This window comes from Suncus etruscus, chromosome 6 (genome assembly GCF_024139225.1).
Source record: "Suncus etruscus isolate mSunEtr1 chromosome 6, mSunEtr1.pri.cur, whole genome shotgun sequence".
NCBI lineage: Eukaryota > Metazoa > Chordata > Mammalia > Eulipotyphla > Soricidae > Suncus > Suncus etruscus.
In genome coordinates, this window is record NC_064853.1 from 15,425,257 (window position 1) to 15,444,416 (window position 19,160).

The window sequence follows — 19,160 nt, forward strand, 5'->3', positions numbered from 1 at the left end:
CAATACATTCTCTTTTTTGATTTGTTTTGTTTTGGGGCCACACCTGGCAGTGCTCAGGGGTTGCCCCTGGCTCTATGCTCAGAAATCGCTCCTGGCAGGCTCAGGGGACCATATGGGATGCCTCGAACCACCAACCTTCTGTATGCAACGCCTTACCTCCATGCTATCTCTCCGGCCCCTGGCAACATATTCTAAGTAGAAATATTAAATATCATTAATCTCTCTAAATCTGCATGTATCCTTTGAATTAAGGTGTGTTTCCAATAATCAGCATAAGGATAAATGTTTCTTTCCTGATCCATCCAGCCACTCTATGCTTTTTAAAGGGGAGTTTAGACCATTGACATTGAGAGAGATAACTCCTTAACTATATGAACATTTTTATTATCTAAATAATGTCCAGGGACTGGAGAGATCATACCACAATAAGGCATTTGTCTTGCATTCAGGCAACCTGGGTTTGCTCCCCGGCACCACATATATGACAAGCACCACCAGAAGTGATCCCTGCAGAAAGACGCCTTGAGCACCACAGGATATGGCCCCAAAATAAACACAAAATAATAAAGTATAACTGACACTATTATACTTTGTTGCCACATCCTTTGTGGGAGTAAATACTATATAGTTCAGCTAGTTATAAGTGGAAAATATTTTTACAGATTAACGTCATGTACCTCTAAATTATGCTGGTTCTGCTCAGTTGAGGACTTTCTCACTAGCTATATGGTCTTGAGCAACTTAACTAACCTCATCTCTAAACGAGTTGCATCATGCTATTGTGGAGACTAAGTAAGGACAAATAAATTATAGAAATTGAAAAGCTGATCATAAATTCATATAAAATATAAAAAATGATGTGAACTTTTTTTTTTTTTTTGGTTTTTCGGTCACACCTGGCAGCGCTCAGGGTTTACTCCTGGCTCTATGCTCAGAAATTGTTCCTGGCAGGCTTGGGAGAAACCATATGGCATTCTGGGATTCAAACCACCGTCCTTCTGCATGCAAGGCAAACACCCTACCTCCATGCTATCTCTCTAGCCCCCGATGTGAATTTTTTTGAAGAACAAAGATCATGATTCTACACTTCCCAGTTCCAGAATTTACTAAAAACAAGCCTATAGCAATCAAGATAGTTGTGGCACTGACATGAGAAATGAAACTGGGAATCCAGAAAGAAACTATTTCTTTGTGGTCTTTTTTTTTTTTTTTTTTTGGTTTTTGGGCCACACCCGGCAGTGCTCAGGGGTTACTCCTGGCTGTCTGCTCAGAAATAGCTCCTGGCAGGCTCAGGGGACCATATGGGGCACAGGAATTTGAACCAACCACCTTTGGTCCTGGATCGGCTGCTTGCAAGGCAAACGCTGCTGTGCTATCTTTCCGGGCCCTCTTTGTGGTCTCTTGATCAGGAATGTCAATGGGACAGAATGGTCTTTTCAACAAAAGAAGCAGGTACAAATGGAAATTGATATGCAAAAGAAGGAACTTAGATAACGGTATCATAGCATGTACAAAAGTCAACTCAAAATAATCTTTGTTTTTAAAGTATCTTAGTTTAAAATTAACAAAAAATAATAGGATCAGGGAGACAGTACAAAGGACTAGAAAGCATGCTTGCATGTAGAAAGCCTGGACTCAATCCCTGACACTTAAAGATTGATCTCCCCCATTGAGCACTAAGTCACAACTAGCTCCCTGATCCTGGTGTAACCCTCAAACTAGCAAAAATAAGACACCTAAATGTAAGAGTGACACCAGAAAAAGGAAGCATAAGTTAAGATTTTTGGATCTGTCTGGGGATGAAGTTCAGCAGTAGAGCACTTGCTTAGCATGTGTGAGTCCTTGGACATGATCTAAGGCTTTGTACAACAAATAACTAAATACTTTGAATCTTAAGTTAAGTGATGATTAATAGTTTCCTAAGTGAGAAACCAAAACACAACCAAATTCAAAAAAAAAATGTCAAAATTAAAAACATCTTCAAAGATACCATATAGTAAAAGGGCAACCTATAGGATGAAAAAATATGTTTAAAAAAGTTATATATCTGGTAAATAATTTGAATGTCGACTCTACAACCCAATAATATACAGAAAAGCAATTAGTTAATTAAAAATGAATTGATAATATGAATACATAGTTTCCCCTCTGTACAAGTGGCCACGTAAACATGAAAAGATGTTCAAATATTGTTAGTCACTAGAGAAATACTAATCAAAATCACAGTATGGCATCTTACATACTAGATGATAAAATAAGAGAAAGGCATCAACGAGGGTTTCTAAAGTAGAAAAACTGGAATCTCTTACATTGCCAGTGAAATGCAAAATGGTACAACCACTTTGGAAAACAATTTGGCAGTTCCTTCTGTGGCTAAACACAGAGCTAGCTACCATATGAGAGTAATTCCGCTCCTAGGCATATGCCCAAGAAAAATAAAAACAAATGTCCACACAAAATGATGTACACAGATGTTCACAACAGCATTATTATAATAGCCAAAAATAGGAACAATTGGAATATCCATCAGTCAATGAACAAAATGTGGTATTCCTCTCCAGTGTAATATTATTCATTCACAAAAAGAGGAAGGGGTGCTGATACGACATGTTACACATGACCTTCAATATATTATGACAAGTGCCAGTCTGACTTAAAGTTCCATGTATTGCTTGACGCCACCTACAGGAAATGTTTGGAATAGCAACACAAGGCAAAGGGGATTAGTTAATAGGGTTTCTTTAGAAAGGGCTTCATTTTTGGAATAACAAAAATATGAAATTTAACAGCGTGTATTGCATAATTCTGTGACTATCAAAAACACTGAACTTTATACTTTAAAAAGATTAATTCTGGGGCCGGAGCAGTGGTACATGCGGTAGGGCGTTTGCCTTGCATGCACTGACCTAGGACAAACTGAGGTTCAATTCCCCAGTGTCCCATATGGTCCCCCAAGCCAGGAGCAATTTCTGAGCTCATAGCTAGGAGTAATCCCTGAATGTCACCAGATGTGGCCCAAAATCCCAAAAATAAAATAAAATAAAAGGGTCAATTATATCTCTATTACTTGAAAAATACACAAGGGCCAGAGAAATGACTAGCATAGTGGTTAGAAAGTCTTTTGTGTAAACATATGGTCACAAATTCTGACCCTGAACCCTGAAGTCCAACATGTGTGAAATATGATCCTGGAGTTCTGCTTCTGTGATCTCTGGGGCCATGGATGCATCTGATACCTTACCTGATACATCAGGTAAGGCACTTGCCTTGCACCTAGTCAACCTTGGTTCAGACCCTGGCATCACACCTGAGCACCAAGCCAGGAGTAAACCTCAAGCAAAGCAGGGCATAGTCCAACTCCTGTTTTCCCTCAAATTTAAAACCAAACAAGTTATATTTCTGGCCACAGCACAGCCAAATGCGTGTGAGCACTCTGAAAGTGTGAACTCGGGCAGGTGTGTGTGAGCACTGTCGTGAATAAGTGTGAAAACTATACTTAGAAGCTATGTTCCTTAACTGATAGTGACCCTTAGAGAGCATATGTGCAAGAACCACAAAAAAGAAGCACCACATTTTGTCAGCACTGCAGGTAATCAGGGGAGCATCTCAACCTACTGTGGTCAGCACTGCAGGTAATCAGGGGAGCATCTCAACCTACTGTGGAAGCCCCAGCAAGCACCCCAGCAAGGTGTGTGTTTACCCCCAAGTCATCACAACAATAGAGGGAAGTGAGGAGACGGTGATACAAAATAAAATTTTAAAACTTGGGGCCGGCGAGGTGGCGCTAGAGTAAGGTGTCTGCCTTGCAAGCACTAGCCAAGGAAGGACCACGGTTCGATCCCCCGGCGTCCCATATGGTCCCCCCAAATCAGGGGCGATTTCTGAGCACATAGCCAGGAGTAACCCCTGAGTGTCAAACGGGTGTGGCCCAAAAAACAAAACAAAACAAAAAAACAAATAAACAAATAAAAAACTCAATTAAATTTAGAAAATATATAAAACAACAACTTCATGCCCTAGGCTGGGCCTACCCTACAGGCTTAGATTGTACTATGATAGATACAACAAAAAAGATATTCAGGACTGGAGTGATAGTTCAGCAGGCAGGGCACTTGCCTTACACATGGCCAATCTAGGTTCGATCCCCAACACTCCATCTGGCTTTCCTAAAGAAATCTTTATTTTTCTGAATTTTATTGATTGATTGTTTTTTGGGGCCACACCCAGTGATGCTCAGGGGTTACTCCTGGCTCTTCCTGCCAGCCAACACTGCCAGGTCTGTAGAGCACCTATTTTTGTGTGGCCTGATAGGAGTCTATGGTGCATCACCAGTGGTTCATCCAAAACTGGATTCTACATGTCATTTCTCCTGATCTTAGAACATGACAGGAAAATTGAAACATGAATGTGCTAAAACTTAGGGCAATAAGTAGAGAACTCATATGTTTTAATATAAATTAAGTATTTCTAATGCCTCTGAGAACATGCCCCACAAAAGCCACAGCATCAGTAATAGGGCTTTGAATTCCTGGGTAACTTCATTTGTTTAATGCTGTCATTCCCAAAGAAGCACATCAATTTAGATGCCAATGTGTATCTAGTCACCTAATATTAAGAAGCAAATAAAATAACTAAACAACAAAAGTTTATTAAACCTTCTGCCAATCTTTTAATGACATCATTGGAGATATAATCATTTTCACAAATTTGCTTGTGACTATACTTTTTTCTCTTTTTGCTTTAATGAACCCCAAACACTCCTCCCCTTTTCTCCTTTTTTTTTAAATTTTTCTTTCTTTTCCTTTTCTTTCTTTTTTCTCTCTATTCTTTTTAATAACTTTGCTCTCACTTATCTGGAAACAAATGAATTTCTTTTTGTGTTTGATTTGGGTTTTTTTGTTTTTTGTTTTTTTTTTTTGGTTTTTGGTTTTTTGGGCCACACCCAGTGACACTTAGGGGTTACTCCTGGTTCTGCACTCAGAAATCACTCCAGGTGATCGAACCACGGTCCATGCTAGGTCAGTCACATGCAAGGCAAATGCCATACCGCTGTGTTACTGCTCCAGCCCTACAAATATGTTTTTTTGTTTGTTGGTTTGGTTTGGTTTGGTTTTTGGGTCACTCCCGGCAGCATTCAGGGGTTACTCCTGGCTCTATGCTCAGAAGTCACTCCTGGCAGGCTCAGGAGACCATATGGAATGCCGGGATTCAAACCACCGTTCTTCTGCATGTAAGGCAAATGCCTTACCTCCATGCTATCTCTCTGGCCCCACAAATGTATTTCTTAATGACCTCATTGGGGATACAATAATTTTCACATATTTGCTTGTCACTGTACTTTTTTAAATTTTTTTAAATAATTTCCTTAATTAAGCACCATTGTTACAGAAATGTTCACAGTTGGGTTTTAGTCATTGAATGTACAACACCCTTCACCAGTGTAACTTTCCCGCCACCAATTTTCCCCATTTCTCTCCCCCCAAATCCCCTATATATCTTCAGGACAGGCAGTTCTACTTCTTTCTCTCAATATCATTGTCATTTTATTATTATTATTTTCTTTCTTCTCTTCCTTTTCTTTTTTCCTTTTTCTTTCTAGTCTTTATTTAAAATAACTTTGTTCTCATTTATCTAGAAACAATGGATTATGATCAACTATGTGATGCATGTCCTTTAACTTTAAAGTACAAAAAATTGTATCTGCTGCTACAATAGATTATTTTGCCTCCATGAACTGTTCAACCAAGTGCAAGTTCAATAATAAAAGAACAAAAATAAAGAACATGTCTGAAATGCTGGGTCCCTAAATCCAAGATTTGGAAAGCTTATAGGACTAGAAATACTTTTTCTTGTTTGTTGGAGTTTGGGGAAGATACCCAACAATGCTCAGGAATTACTCCTGAGGGAATTATTCCTAAGGGGTCATATGGGATGTGTGGAATGAACCTCGGTCAGCTGCAAGCAAGGCAAATGCCCTACCCACTGTACATTCTCTCTTGCCCCCCAGAAATACTTTTATAACAACTGGGGGACACAATCAGTGATACTCAGGGTTAATTACTTTTGGACTCAATAGTTACTCCTAGAGGCGGCCAACAGACTATATGGGTTGATATTCAATTAAATCCAGGTTGCTCATGTGCAAGGCAAACAACCTACTGGCTGTTCTATCATTCCAGCCCCACTTCTATAACATGTTAAATATTTTTATGAAGTTTTACAGCCTGGGACAGAGCTGATATCCTTAGCACTGCAGCCAGTAAAATACCAGGCACAAAGGGTCAGGAGTAATCACAGCCAAGAGAACCATGCAAGCCAGAGTGCCAGACAACATCAGTATGCAAACAAAATATAAACATTGAATAATGGGGTGGTCCTCCCCACCAAAGGGAGCCATTACATTTTACTATTTTAACCTATTAGACATGCTTGAACATGGACACAAAATTGAAGTGCATAGAGACAACAAAAATGAGTAACAGAGATATGGAGTGGATATTTTAAGTATTTTAAAAATAATGCAAATATACATGTGCATTTCTCTAATCAAACCCTCTAGAAATAAACTGGAGTTCTGACCATGGGCTCCCCAGACCTATTTTATTACATGAACAGGTGAATCCCAAGACACACATTAATTGTCCTCTTAATCCTCGAACTAATTCCCCGTCTTGCATTCATTAGCAGTAATTTAATAGAAGTGAATTGATGGAACGGTGCTGAAGCCACAGCAAGTAGCATGCAAATATTCGCTACAGAGATGCATGCAATCCTCCTTCCAGGATTCCTCTTCACACCATGTGCACGTGCAAACACACACGTACTGACACTGGTGTCTCTGAGTGTGCCACATGGAAGATTCACAAACAAGGATTGGTCATTCTCTCTACATCAGTTTACATTCTTCCAAATTCTAAATTAAAAAAAAAAAAGTTTTCTATGTTTGTATTGTATTCTGTTTTGGTGGCCACACTTGGCAGTACTCAGAGCTTATTACTCCTACTTCTGAGTTAAGGTGTCACTCTTGGTGGTATTCAGGAACTGACCCTATTCCATGCTAGAGATCAAAGCCAGGCCAGCCCCATTCAAGGTAATTCCTGTAGTCTCTCTAGCCCCTAAATCAAATTTTTAACCATTCCCTGCTTACGAGTCTTATTAATTCACATATTTTTTCTATGCCATTCGTATGACATTATTTAACTAGATAATCTAAAACTTTCTGATACGTCTCCCATTCTTTCTTTACCAAACTTCTATTGGATTTCTAACTTGACCTCATTCACCTTTGCTACCTAGAAAATAACTTTTCAGGGGGCTGGAAAGATAGCATTCCTTATGGTTCCTTAAACCCTATCAGGAAGGATCCCTAAGTACAGAATCAGGAGTAAATTATGAGCACAGCTGGGTGTGGTCCCAAAACAAAACAAAACACAACTTTAAAGACATAAATTCTTCCTAAATATTAATATGGCCTTAGGATTAAATACAAACATGCACTATGCTTCTAGTTATTAATTTAATAATTTATATGAAATCTGATTTCTGAGGAAATGTTGTTTTGTTGCCACACCCAGTAGTGCTCAGGGATCGGATCACTCCTGGCAGGGCTTGGAGGACCATATGGAATGCTGGGGATTGAACCCAGGTCAACCGCATGCAAGTCAAACACCCTCTCCACTGAACCATTACTCCAGCACTCTGAGAAAATTTTTAAAAGATTTTCCCCTTCGTTTCTCAAAACTAGGATGAGAGCTTCCAGAAGGACTCCGCCCATTTTTAGCGTATTTGATTTTCCCCCCCAGTTTATTACTTTTCTCTTCTTCAAACAAAACCACATAACTTGAACTATCTAGTCCCGCCTCCCAACTAGAGCGGGAAATAAGGGAGGTACCAAGACCAAACAGGTGTAGGACCTCTAAGTAGTTAGCTAGGCACAGAGGGGACCACTTATTCTGGCAGCCCCGGGGGTGAGGGAGGAGGATATGAGAGGTAGGAAAGGAACGGAGGTGGAGAGAGGACAATTCAGTGATGGGAATTCCCCTGATTTTATGTTAATATGTACCTAAAATATTATTGTCAATAATATGTAGGCCACTATGATTAAAATAAAAATTATATTAAAAAATTTTTTCTCTTGGGTAACAGTAAAACAGAAGACTGGTGACTAAAATGGAAGGATGAATGAGCTTCTAAGTTTGTAAAGGAACTGCTTAGAGGATAGAGGAGAGTAATTTTTCTACACAATAACAAACATAAATATTCTCTACTTTTAACCATTTTCTTATTGTGAGATAATAAGTGAGATTTTATTACTGTGGTTGTGAATGTTGAATGTTTTGGGCCATTGCTTGCTGTGAATAATATTGAGGAGTGTAAAAAAAAAAAAAGAGGCAAAATGCTTATTCAAAAAGGTGTGTGCAATCCCAACCCAAAATACAATGGTTTTTAAAGTTTATATGCAAGAAGGAAGTCTTTACATAATCATGAAAACCACACAAAAATATTTAAGATTCTAAACTGACTTAAGATGCAAGTATCAAATGATATAAAACTTATATTTTAGAATCAATAGGATGCTACCAATTTTTCCTAGTCTGATGTTTTACCTTTTCAATTCAGCATCTCAAGATATTCTAACTAAATGCTCATTTGAACAGAGTACTTTAAATGTGGTTGATTGACAATTTTTAAAGCCATAAAAATATCACATTTATTCTAAAAAAATTTAAGAAAGAAACCAGAGGTAGGGCATTTATTTGTCTTGCACATTGCTGACTCGTGTTCAATCCCCAGCATCCCATATGGTCCCCGAGCCCAACAGGAGTGATTCTTGAGCGAAGAGCCAGGAGTAACCCCTGAGCACCACTGGGTTTGGCCGCCCCCCAAAAAATTTTACAACATTTGCTTTATACAAAAACAAACAAGAATTTCTTATCCCTTCCAAAAATAGGTGCCTATTAAAATATTCAGGATATTTTGCATAGCTTCACTATTATTTTAAATTCCAGTTTCCTCTTTATATCCATTTCAACAAGAATTAATACAGTTATTTAATATTTTCAAAATGTTTTTTGAAGTGGCCATACCCAGCAGTGTTCAAGGCTTACTATGCTAGGCTCTGTCCTCAGGAATCATTCCTTGCAGGGCTCAGGCAATCCTATGGGGGCAGGGTGGGAGGCAGAATCAAGGCAAGTGCCTTCCTTGCTGTCAACCCTTCAAAATGTTTTTATTACCTTCTCTTCTTGTTTCCTGTTTTTAGGAAACCCAGTCTATTGTTTTATTGGTTTTATATGGCTATATAGACCTCAATGTGCAATGCAAGCTACGGTGGCAAACCATGAAAATAAACTTTTTATTAATAGCTAAAAAAAAATCAGCAAAGGAAGAAGTAAAAAATAAAGCTGGATTAACACAGTTTGACCAGAAATACAATACGTTGGGGATAGCATAAAAGGAAGTAACTAGACATATGTGAAAGTGCAGTTATTCTGGCCTAGGTTTGAGGAGCTATTATTTAAAAAAGTCATTTTCCTACTTTTTAGTGGCATTCAAATCCCTATCTTTAGAGATGTTTGCTCTCAAACAATGTTCAATTGTTAAGGTTAACCCAAAAGTAATCTAGAATTTTCATCTACTAGTACAGACTTAATGGGCTTCATTTTTAATATAAAAATGAAAAAATGGATACCCCAGGGAAATTCTTTCAGGTATACTTATCCTATAAAAGATCTTTTCATTCACTCATTCAGCAAATGTCTCTCAAGATTGCCTGCTGGTGGTTAATAAACTGACAAAGGGGGGGATTCAAAGTGTCAAATCTTATGAGGGAGAGAGGAAAAGAAACCTTCACCATCAGAAAGTCACATCAGGAATTTAAAAAATTCATTTCTAAATGTTAATGGCAAGAATCTAGTACTTGAATATTGACATTCAAACGGAAGATCCTGCTCTCAGAATTCGAACAAAACATTCCACTTGGAATCTTGTCCGTTTTTATGTCCCTTTATCCCAGCATGAAAGAAATCATCCATAAGCTTTCCTGATCGAGTTTACTGGCTGTCAGTACTAGAAATGAAATCTGTGTTCAAAACCCGAGTCTGAAGCAAAGAACACACTCATCTTCTGTTCTAAATCTCATGATGTAGTCTGGTGGCTGCAGCTGCAAGAAAAGATAGCACCCCTGATGGCTGTCCTCACATGAGGGTCAAGTAACATGCAAGGTAAATGGATAAGTGCCTCATTTTATGTGGGGGGCCACTCCCAGCACAGTCGGGGGAACCACACAGTGCTGGGATTTTAGGCTTGAGGCTTATTCTCTTGTGTGGCACATGCACTCGAGCCCTTGAGCCAGCTTCTGGGCCCCTCAATTTTCAGGTCTATATGCATTCATTCATAAATAATATTGAGTAGTTTTATGTGCATGTTATCCACATATTACCAGATTCGAAACCCTTATTCTCCATTCTCCATGTGATGGTGGCTGTCAGATTTGTTTATTTTGTTTGTACAATAGTCTTGGATTTCAGCAGTAGTCCGTGGAAAGGAAGCTTCTGTCTCTTCTCACCTCACCTTGGTCCATGTGTAATTTGGTTTCATCCCAAAACCCTGTTTCAAAATTATTTCTGAAATATATTGAGAAAGTAATGATGCTATTATATATAACTGTAAATGTTTATATAATTCTTGAAAGAGAATACCTATCGGGTCAGAAAGATAGTGCTGAGGTTATGTTGCTTGCCTTGCATGTTGCCAACCCAGGTTGAGTTCCCCTCCCCTGAGCACCTTCAGGTGTGATCCCCAGAATGGAGAGAGACTAATCAGCTTTGGTGCCTCTGAAGACTGGGGTGCTCTTACTGAATGAAGTTTGGGGTTCAGCATGCAATTCTTGACCCCACAAACAGGCTTTCTGATGGAAGAAATCAATGATGTTAAATAGCACACAGTTTCGTGCTCTTAAAGTCCCCTTTCCATACTGAAACACAAAGTTCTATACAGTAAACTAATATTTTACTTTCATAGAAACAGTACTATTTGCCCTCATTATTAACAGAATTCATCTGAGATGATAACTTTTCAAATGAAAGGATCAAAATAATCCCATGAAAACCAAAACCACATTTTATGTTCTCATATCTTTATTAGAACATTTATTTTAGAACCCTGGCTTGATTATAAGTCATATTTTTATACCACAAATTGTCCTACAAATAACACATTGTAAACATGGCAGACTTACCTCACAGATGGCCTCAGCTTCTAATACCACTACACTGATTTATACAAATAGCAAAGGTCACACAGAGGAACATCGATTGACCTCTTGATAGAGCTTGAGATTTAAAAACTATATAAAAAGGATAGATCCCATCCAATTCGTTTTTGAGATAGGGAACAAATACTTCTCTGTCTTATAATTGCCTTACCCCATTTGATAGAATATATCAAATGGGTTGTTATTATCAATAACAACATTCAATTTCTGGGGAAAACCAGTATTTTATATTGACTCCACAATGAAGTTTCAACATCTAGCAAAACGAGGAGCCATTCTAAAATCATATTTTCGAAAATTTCCTGAACTCACAATTGTGCTTATGGATGTAACTATGCCAATCACAATAATGCTTACTACATAATAGGTCAAGATATATCCCAAAAAAAATTATGGCTTTGGCGGCATTAAAATCAGGACACTAGGCAGTACTAAAGATTCATTTTCTGTCTGTCTGGTTCATTGGTATTTAAAGAAAACAACTTTGATTATTCCAATTCTGGAATTATTTGATTTGATTATTTGATTATTCCAATTCACAACCCATTTTAGCGACTCGTGGCTTCAGACCTAAGAATGTGAAGTCTGACAGTGTAGCAGATAAGGTAGAGTTATCATTAGCAAGCCTTAGGGATATAGAAATTCAGCCAGAGTCATTTGATATTTATTAGAAATCAAGATTCATTAAATCATTTCTCATTCAGAAAAATACCTTTAAAACGTGTATAATTTTAAAATGTTCTTCTTTTAGAGAACATATAAAATTAAATATTTGTGTGAAAATAAACCAGTTCCAAGTACATGTTTCTCTTCATTTTTTTGCGCCCCTCAAAAGAGTTCTTCTCACCCAACGAAAAGGTGCGTCTCTAAAGCAAAACAAATTCCTCCGTGCTAAATCGTTTCAACCTTTTCTTTTCTTCCTCTGAAAAAAGGTCTTCTTCACTGGTGGTAGTCGATGTAAAATCATAGTCTCTGGAATGGCCGTTCACAAATGTAAACAAGGGATATTTCTCCTTAGAAGAAATTTTCAGCATCTGGAACAGAAAGCAGAGAAGACCCCTTACTGAATGCAAATGTCCAGCAGGACCATATGGTGAAATAAAATGCCTTTTCTCTCATTAGCTTCTTTGTGAATACTTGTCCAGTGCAATTACCCTATAGGTCTGGCAAAAATGACAAAAAGTTATCAATTAAATAACTGCTTCTCTATTAGAACAAACTCAATAAAATTGAGAATATGATCATTCCCAGGCCAGAGATTCAGTGCAGCAGGTAAGGCACTTGCCTTGTATGCAGCTGACCTAGTTTGATCTCCTGTACCCCAAATGGCCACCCTGACCTTTGCCAGGAGTGACTTCTGAGCTCAGTCAGGAAAATGCCTTGATCATGGCAAGGTGTGGCCCCAAAATAGAACAAAACAAAACATAAAAAGGAATATTAGCATTCCTCACTAATACCACCCTCCAAAGTAAGTTTTCTAGTCAGATTAGTTTCAAATCTTACTGAACAGTCAAATTGATTCCCTTTTGGTAGTAAAATACAATGAAACAAAATGGTTTGTCAACTACAGTAAGGCACTGTGAAGATTTCTGTACCATAACACAGAAAAAAGCAGCACAACATGAGTCAGAAAGGCCAGTCTAATCTCAGGTTCATATTGTACCTTGATATAATCTAAAGTCACTCTACCTGTGTATCACTGCAAAAGAGGTAAGAGAGATACAAATTTTATTGTAGATGATTGTTAAGATGATGAAAAGCAATAATAAAGTCATGTTTTTCAAGTTTTTTTTTCAGATTCTTGTATCTGGACAACTATTTCCTCAATAATACAAGCAATAAAGAAAAAGAAATGTGTACTTTTTTGTTGTTTGGGACCATATCCAGCAGTGCTCAAGGGCTAATCCTGGCTAAGAGCTCATAGATTGCTCTTTGTGGTACTCAATGGACCAAATGGCACCAGGAATCAAATTCAGAACACCAGCATGCATGCAGAACATGTGCTCCAGTCTTGTGAGCTGTCTCCCTGTGCCCCAAATAACATTCTTACAGACAGTAATAATCCACACCCCACATACCTTTCCAAAGCCTCATCACATGACTTAAAAGTGAGCAAAACAATATTTTAAATAGAATCAAGAGACCCAAACTATAACAAGCTCTACACAAAATGGACCTGTTACATTAGCTTAGTCGAGGGAGCTAAGGGTTGAGGTATGGGACACACGCTGAGAACAATGGCAGAGGGAGGTCAACATAGGGGGTGGAATTGCCTTAATTTGCTGCCACTATGTGCCTGAAATACAACTGTGAAAAGCTTGTAATTCACATTGGTTTCAATTTAAAAGATTTTTTAAACAACAATATTTTAATTCTGTAGAACATCGATAGCCTTTTAACCTTGGCCAATATGAGATTCATAAACAAGGCAGCATGCCATTCTGAATAAGAAGGGAGGACTAGGATGCTGTTAATAGTGGAGCTCTTGCCTGGCTTTTGTGAACCCCTGGATTTGATCGCCAGCTCTGCAAAATAAATAAATATGTAAGATTTGACCCATAAAGCCCACCATGTCAGGTCATCAGTCAGTTCCACTGACTCACTTTATTCTTAAAAGAGAGGCAAAGCTAAGCCACTTTAAAACTCTGTAGTGGCTCTGGAGGGGAATAGGGCAAATCCCCAGCCTGCTGAATCCATAGCAACTGCACACACAAAACAGAATTATAGCTCCACAGATCCTGGACTTCTTGGAGCAGGCAGCCACCTTTGTGGCCACAAGACACCTCCAACATTTTCAGTACTGACATCCCAGAAGGAATGCACCAGTAGATGTGAAATTATCATAGAAGTAACCTAAGCTCAATCAACAGAACCAATAATCAGAATGCTCAGTTAGCAGCAAACAGCTTAGTAAACCTTCAGACAAAGACTTAATAACCTCACGGTGAGAGATAATTTTCACAAATTTTCTTTTAATAAAGACTTTTCTCAGGGAAATATAGTTCAGTGGTAGGGAGTTCGTCCTGCACACATCTGACACAGGACAGACACTGGTTTGATCCTTGGCATCCCATATGGTCCCCTGAGCCGGCCAGAAGTTATTTCTGAGTGCAGAACCAGGAGTAACTCCTGAGTGCTGCTGGGTATGGCCCAAAGAAACAAAGTAAGACTTCTCAATAATTCCATTACCATTTAGTTATAACAAGCAATCAAGCAATATTAAGCAAATTATTCTTATCTGCCAAGGCAGTAGGTTTAGGGTTGGGTGAAGGGAGATGGGGACAATGATGGAGGAAAGGTCACACTTGTGGTAGGATTGGTGTTAGAACACTGAATGCCAGAAACAACTATTATCAGCAACTGTTTTTGTAAAGCACAGTGTTTAAATAAAGTAACAACATTTTTTTTTGGTGTTGGGGGCACACCTGGTGGCGCTCAGGAGTTACTCCTGGCTCTACACTCAGACATCACACCTGGCAGGCTTGCAGTATCATATGGGATGCCAGGGATCGAACTCGGGTTCATTCCAGGTTGGTCATGTGCGAGGCAAACAGCTTACTGCTGTGCTATCACTCTGGCTCCACAATTTGCTTTTAAATTAAGATGAATGAATTTACTATTTTAGTTGCTCTTGGGGAGTGGGGAGTTGTACCACACCTGGTGGCACTCAGGGGTTACTCCTAGCTCTGTAGTCAGAAATCACTTCTGGCTGGCTCAGGGGACCATAATGGGATGGCAGGGATCAAACCCGGGTCAGCCACAAGCAAGGCAAATGCCTTTCTTGCCTACTGTGCTATGGCTCTGACCCCTTTAGTTTCTTTCTTTTTTTTTTTAATAGGGGAGAGCGCAAATGCAGTCCCCCACTACCACAAATTACACAAGTATCATAAACCATTTTTTGACAGTGCCAGAAGAAAAAAAAAGGGGGTTAAACCCATGTGAGCTAAGTGCTTGCCTATTGGGACTGGAGCAGTGGCACAATTATAGGGCATTTGCCTTGCAAAGCAGCTGGTCTAGGACGAACCTTGGTTCGATCACCTGTGACCCATATGGTCCCCAAGCACATAGCCAAGAGTAACCCCTGAGCGTCACCGGGTGTGGCCCAAAAGCAAAACAAAAAAGAAAAAGAAAAAGTGCTTGCCTATTAACCCACATCCCCCACCCCAAGTATATGATCTAAGTGTCTTTCCCCTCTGGTCCATGTATACAATGGGACACTCCCCTCTTTCTCTTTATATACAGAGAGCTGTGCAAAAAAAATGAAATTCTAGCACTTCTAACAACATGGACTAAGTTATTGTATATTATACTTAAGAAAATCAAACTAAGAAAAACCCTGCAGGTTTCATTCTTCATGGTACAAATTCAAATCATCTGATGACCTAATTAACAGTAAACAAATATTTAGACTGTAAGATCACTGAGCAGTTACCAGAAATGAAGAATAAGAGTGTTTGTGAGGGGGCCAGAAAGATAGCACAGTGGTAGGGTGTTTGCCTTGCATGCAGCTGATCTAGGACAGACAGTGATTCAAATCCTGGCATCCCAAAAGGTCCTCCGTGCCTGTCAGGAGTGATTTCTGAGTGCAAAACCAGGAGTAAGCCCTGAGCACTGCCAGGTGTGACCCAAAAACAAACAAACCAAAAAAAAAGAGTGTATGTAAGCTGGGTAAAAAGGGCCCTTGTTATGATGAACTGGACTTTCTGTAGAGAACTTAATAAAGTATATACAAATAGATTTTTTTCTTTATTTTATTTTATCTTATTTTATTTTTTGGGTTTTGGGTCAGACCTAACTGTGCATAGTGCTTGATTCTAGCTCTGGGCTCAGGAATCACTCCTGAAGGTGCTTATGGGGTGCCAGGAATGAACATAGATTACCTACATGCAAGACAAGTTTCTGATCTACTATACTATCTGTCCAGTCTATAGACATGAGGATTTTTAATGATGCACACTGAAAGTTACGTTACTGTGCAATGTTTCTTAAAAAAAATAAATAAATAAAACAAGAAACTAAAACCAGCTTCTCAAAAAGTTAAAACAAATTCTTATGGTATGGATTTTATTTGTTCTTTTTTTATTTCTTTTTTTTTTTTTTTTGCCCCCAGAATTCATATAGTTGAGTCACTTATTCAGGTTAAGTTAAATATATGCCTCTGCTGTTTACTGAACCCCTCAGCACTCAATCTAAAATTCCTGTAAATCAACTTTTGACCCCTCACTACTATACTAAAAATACTCTCTTAGTTCTCAAATAAAAAGGCCTTTTATTAATTTCCAGTCTCTTGATATTTATATCAAAATCAATACTGCTGAGCATTTCTTTCTTAAAATAGTCATTGCCCTTGATTTCTGTAATATTTTGCCTTTTTGTCTCTTCTATTTTCTAAGCGATTTCTTTCCTGTCTCTTTCATGACTGCACTTTCCCCCTGGATTTTTGAAAAATGCAGCTATGACTCAATTATCTTTCTCTATATAGTCTATATTCTCAAAAACGCTATCTCCTCTCTGTCAACCATTTTCTCTAGTGCCATGATGTCTACGTGAGCTTTTTCGAATACAAAAGGGTTGGGTGACTTGTTCAAGTTCGTAGAGTGAGTAATGGAGAAGAGGCAGGATTTAAGCATTAAGGCAGCTGGTTCAGTTCCAAACCCTACAGCACTAACCCCGATAGTAAGGGGAGTCATGAAGTACCATCAACTCAAACTGACCATCCCAATGTAATATAGTCACTTCATCCAGAAATGAATCTCTGAATCTCTATTTCTAACAGCAGCAACACCATTTACATAGCCTGCCAGGTGCAAGAACCACCACTGAAAATGGGGTGCCCTGGCGAGCACCCAGGTCACTGAAACAATGAAGTGCAGCAAAGGAATATTTGTTTGTTTGCTTTTTGAACCACACCGGCAGTGCTCAGGGGTTATTCCTGGCTCGGTGCTCAGAAATCACTTTTTTTTTTTTTTTTTTTTTTTGGTTTTTAGGCCACACCCGGTGGTGCTCAGGGGTTACTCCTGGCTGTCTGCTCAGAAATAGCTCCTGGCAGGGATGGGGGACCATATGGGACACCGGGATTCGAACCAACCACCTTTGGTCCTGGATCGGCTGGTTGCAAGGCAAATGCCGCTGTGCTATCTCTCCGGGCCCCAGAAATCACTTCTAACAAGCTTGGGGGGGCCATATGAGATGCTGGGAATCCAACTCGGGTCTGTCCGAGGTTGACAGTGTGCAAGGCAAACACCCTACCACTGTGCTATTGCTCTGACCCCAACATCCAATCTTTTACTGCAGCCTGACATTTCTATCACCCCGCTATTCCCTTCCTCCTTCCTTTCAGATCATACAAACTCCCATTCCTCAATCCCAATCTCAGCCCTAGTTCCCCTTCCAAAGACCTCAAGCCTGCACCATGCCTCTCCTATCAGTTAAGTCCTAGAGGTTCTCTGTGCAATGCTAAGGTATCAAGTAGAGAGCAAGGATCTTAGACAATCCCAGTTCAAAAGGTGGCTACCACCCAGGATCCTATGGCTCTGGGCAAGCTGTTCAACCAGCCTCATCTTCCTTCGGAAAACATGTCTGCATGGGTGGCATCTATCTTTCAGGGCTGTTGTGATGATTAAACTAGCTAATATATGAAGAGCACTTAGCACACTGCCTGGTAGCTAACGTGTTGGCTATTATCATTATTACTGCCATTATTATCAGATTATTCTTCTGGCATTTATTAAATATGCTATTGTGCAGTCATTTGTCTTTAATATCCTTGTCGCGTCTTCCCAATGACATGATAAGCCCCTGAAGATTTGAAAAGAAATCAGAGTTCTTATCATTAAAATCCAGAAGTCAAAAAGAAAAAAAAAAAAAAGACCTTGGAAAGAAAAAAATACCTCTCAGATTTCACTTGGAGACTATGGAGCTGGGAGGAGGGGAGAAGTAATCAGGAGCACAAAGCTCCCGCAGTAAAATGTTTTCCAAAAGGCATTATCAAAATAGTGAAGAGTGGGGAAATGGTGCGCCCTTGGAGGAAACGGAAGTGTGTGTCCTAGGAGAGGACACAAACAGCTCTTCTTATTCTCTGAGATGAAGAAATAAAAGTCACAGGCAGCTGGTATATCACCAGAATAAGAAAAGCTTTTTCTCAACATTAAGGCTCTGCACACACACTCCCCCCAAAAGAGACATCCAAGAAAAGTCATGAGTTCACCATAAGCTGAAATCAAGATGCGAGAGCAAGTGCCCAAACCACACACTGATGTCTTCGTAGAGAGACTTCCTAGAGTCATTATGGACACAGATTCCTGAGTTCAACTTGCTAGTTCAAGTGTTCAGTTCAAGTCCTGAGTTCAGGTGCTGAAGCCCAAAGCTCAACACTAATGTTTATTTTGGTTAAAAATAAATAAATAAATAAAATCGAACCCTTGTTAAGTGTCTGATTCCACTTCTATACAATCTTGTGTTTCTTTCTATGAATAGTATGGTTAATATGGTGAAATTCCCATGAGATATAGAACTGGGTGTACTTTGGGGAGTTAGAAATTTTTGTAGCAGGTTTTATTTTATTATAATTTACTTTGGGTTTTTCTTTGGGTTTTACTTTGGGTTTTGAGGGGGACCCACTCAGTGATGCACAGGGCTAATTCCTGGCTCTGTGCTCAGGGATCACTTCTGGTGGTGCTTAGGGGATCATTACATGGTGCCAAGGATCAAACTCTGGTCAGCAAAGCAAGCATATTAACCTCTGTACTATCTCTCGGTCACAATTTTTTTTATTTTATAGTTACAGCTTACATCTTTATAGCTAAAACAAACATTTTATAAGCACAGTTTTTCAGAGGACTATGTTGAGATTAATCCAATCACTAGGTATAATAAGAAGAAACGAATA

The 19,160-nt window shown here is 39.1% G+C and overlaps 1 protein-coding gene across 2 annotated transcripts in view; it reads right to left on the reverse strand.

The window, feature by feature from the left end:
* Nucleotides 1-11,132: 11,132 nt before the first annotated feature.
* The window catches only part of ATG4C (autophagy related 4C cysteine peptidase), an 88,676-nt gene continuing 80,648 nt past the window's right edge, over nucleotides 11,133-19,160 (reverse strand). For both annotated transcript variants that reach the window (XM_049774413.1, XM_049774412.1), the window contains exon 11: nucleotides 11,133-12,306. In XM_049774413.1, coding sequence (XP_049630370.1) covers nucleotides 12,139-12,306 — 168 coding nt within the window. In that variant the 3' untranslated portion in view covers nucleotides 11,133-12,138. The remainder of the gene's footprint in view (nucleotides 12,307-19,160) is intronic.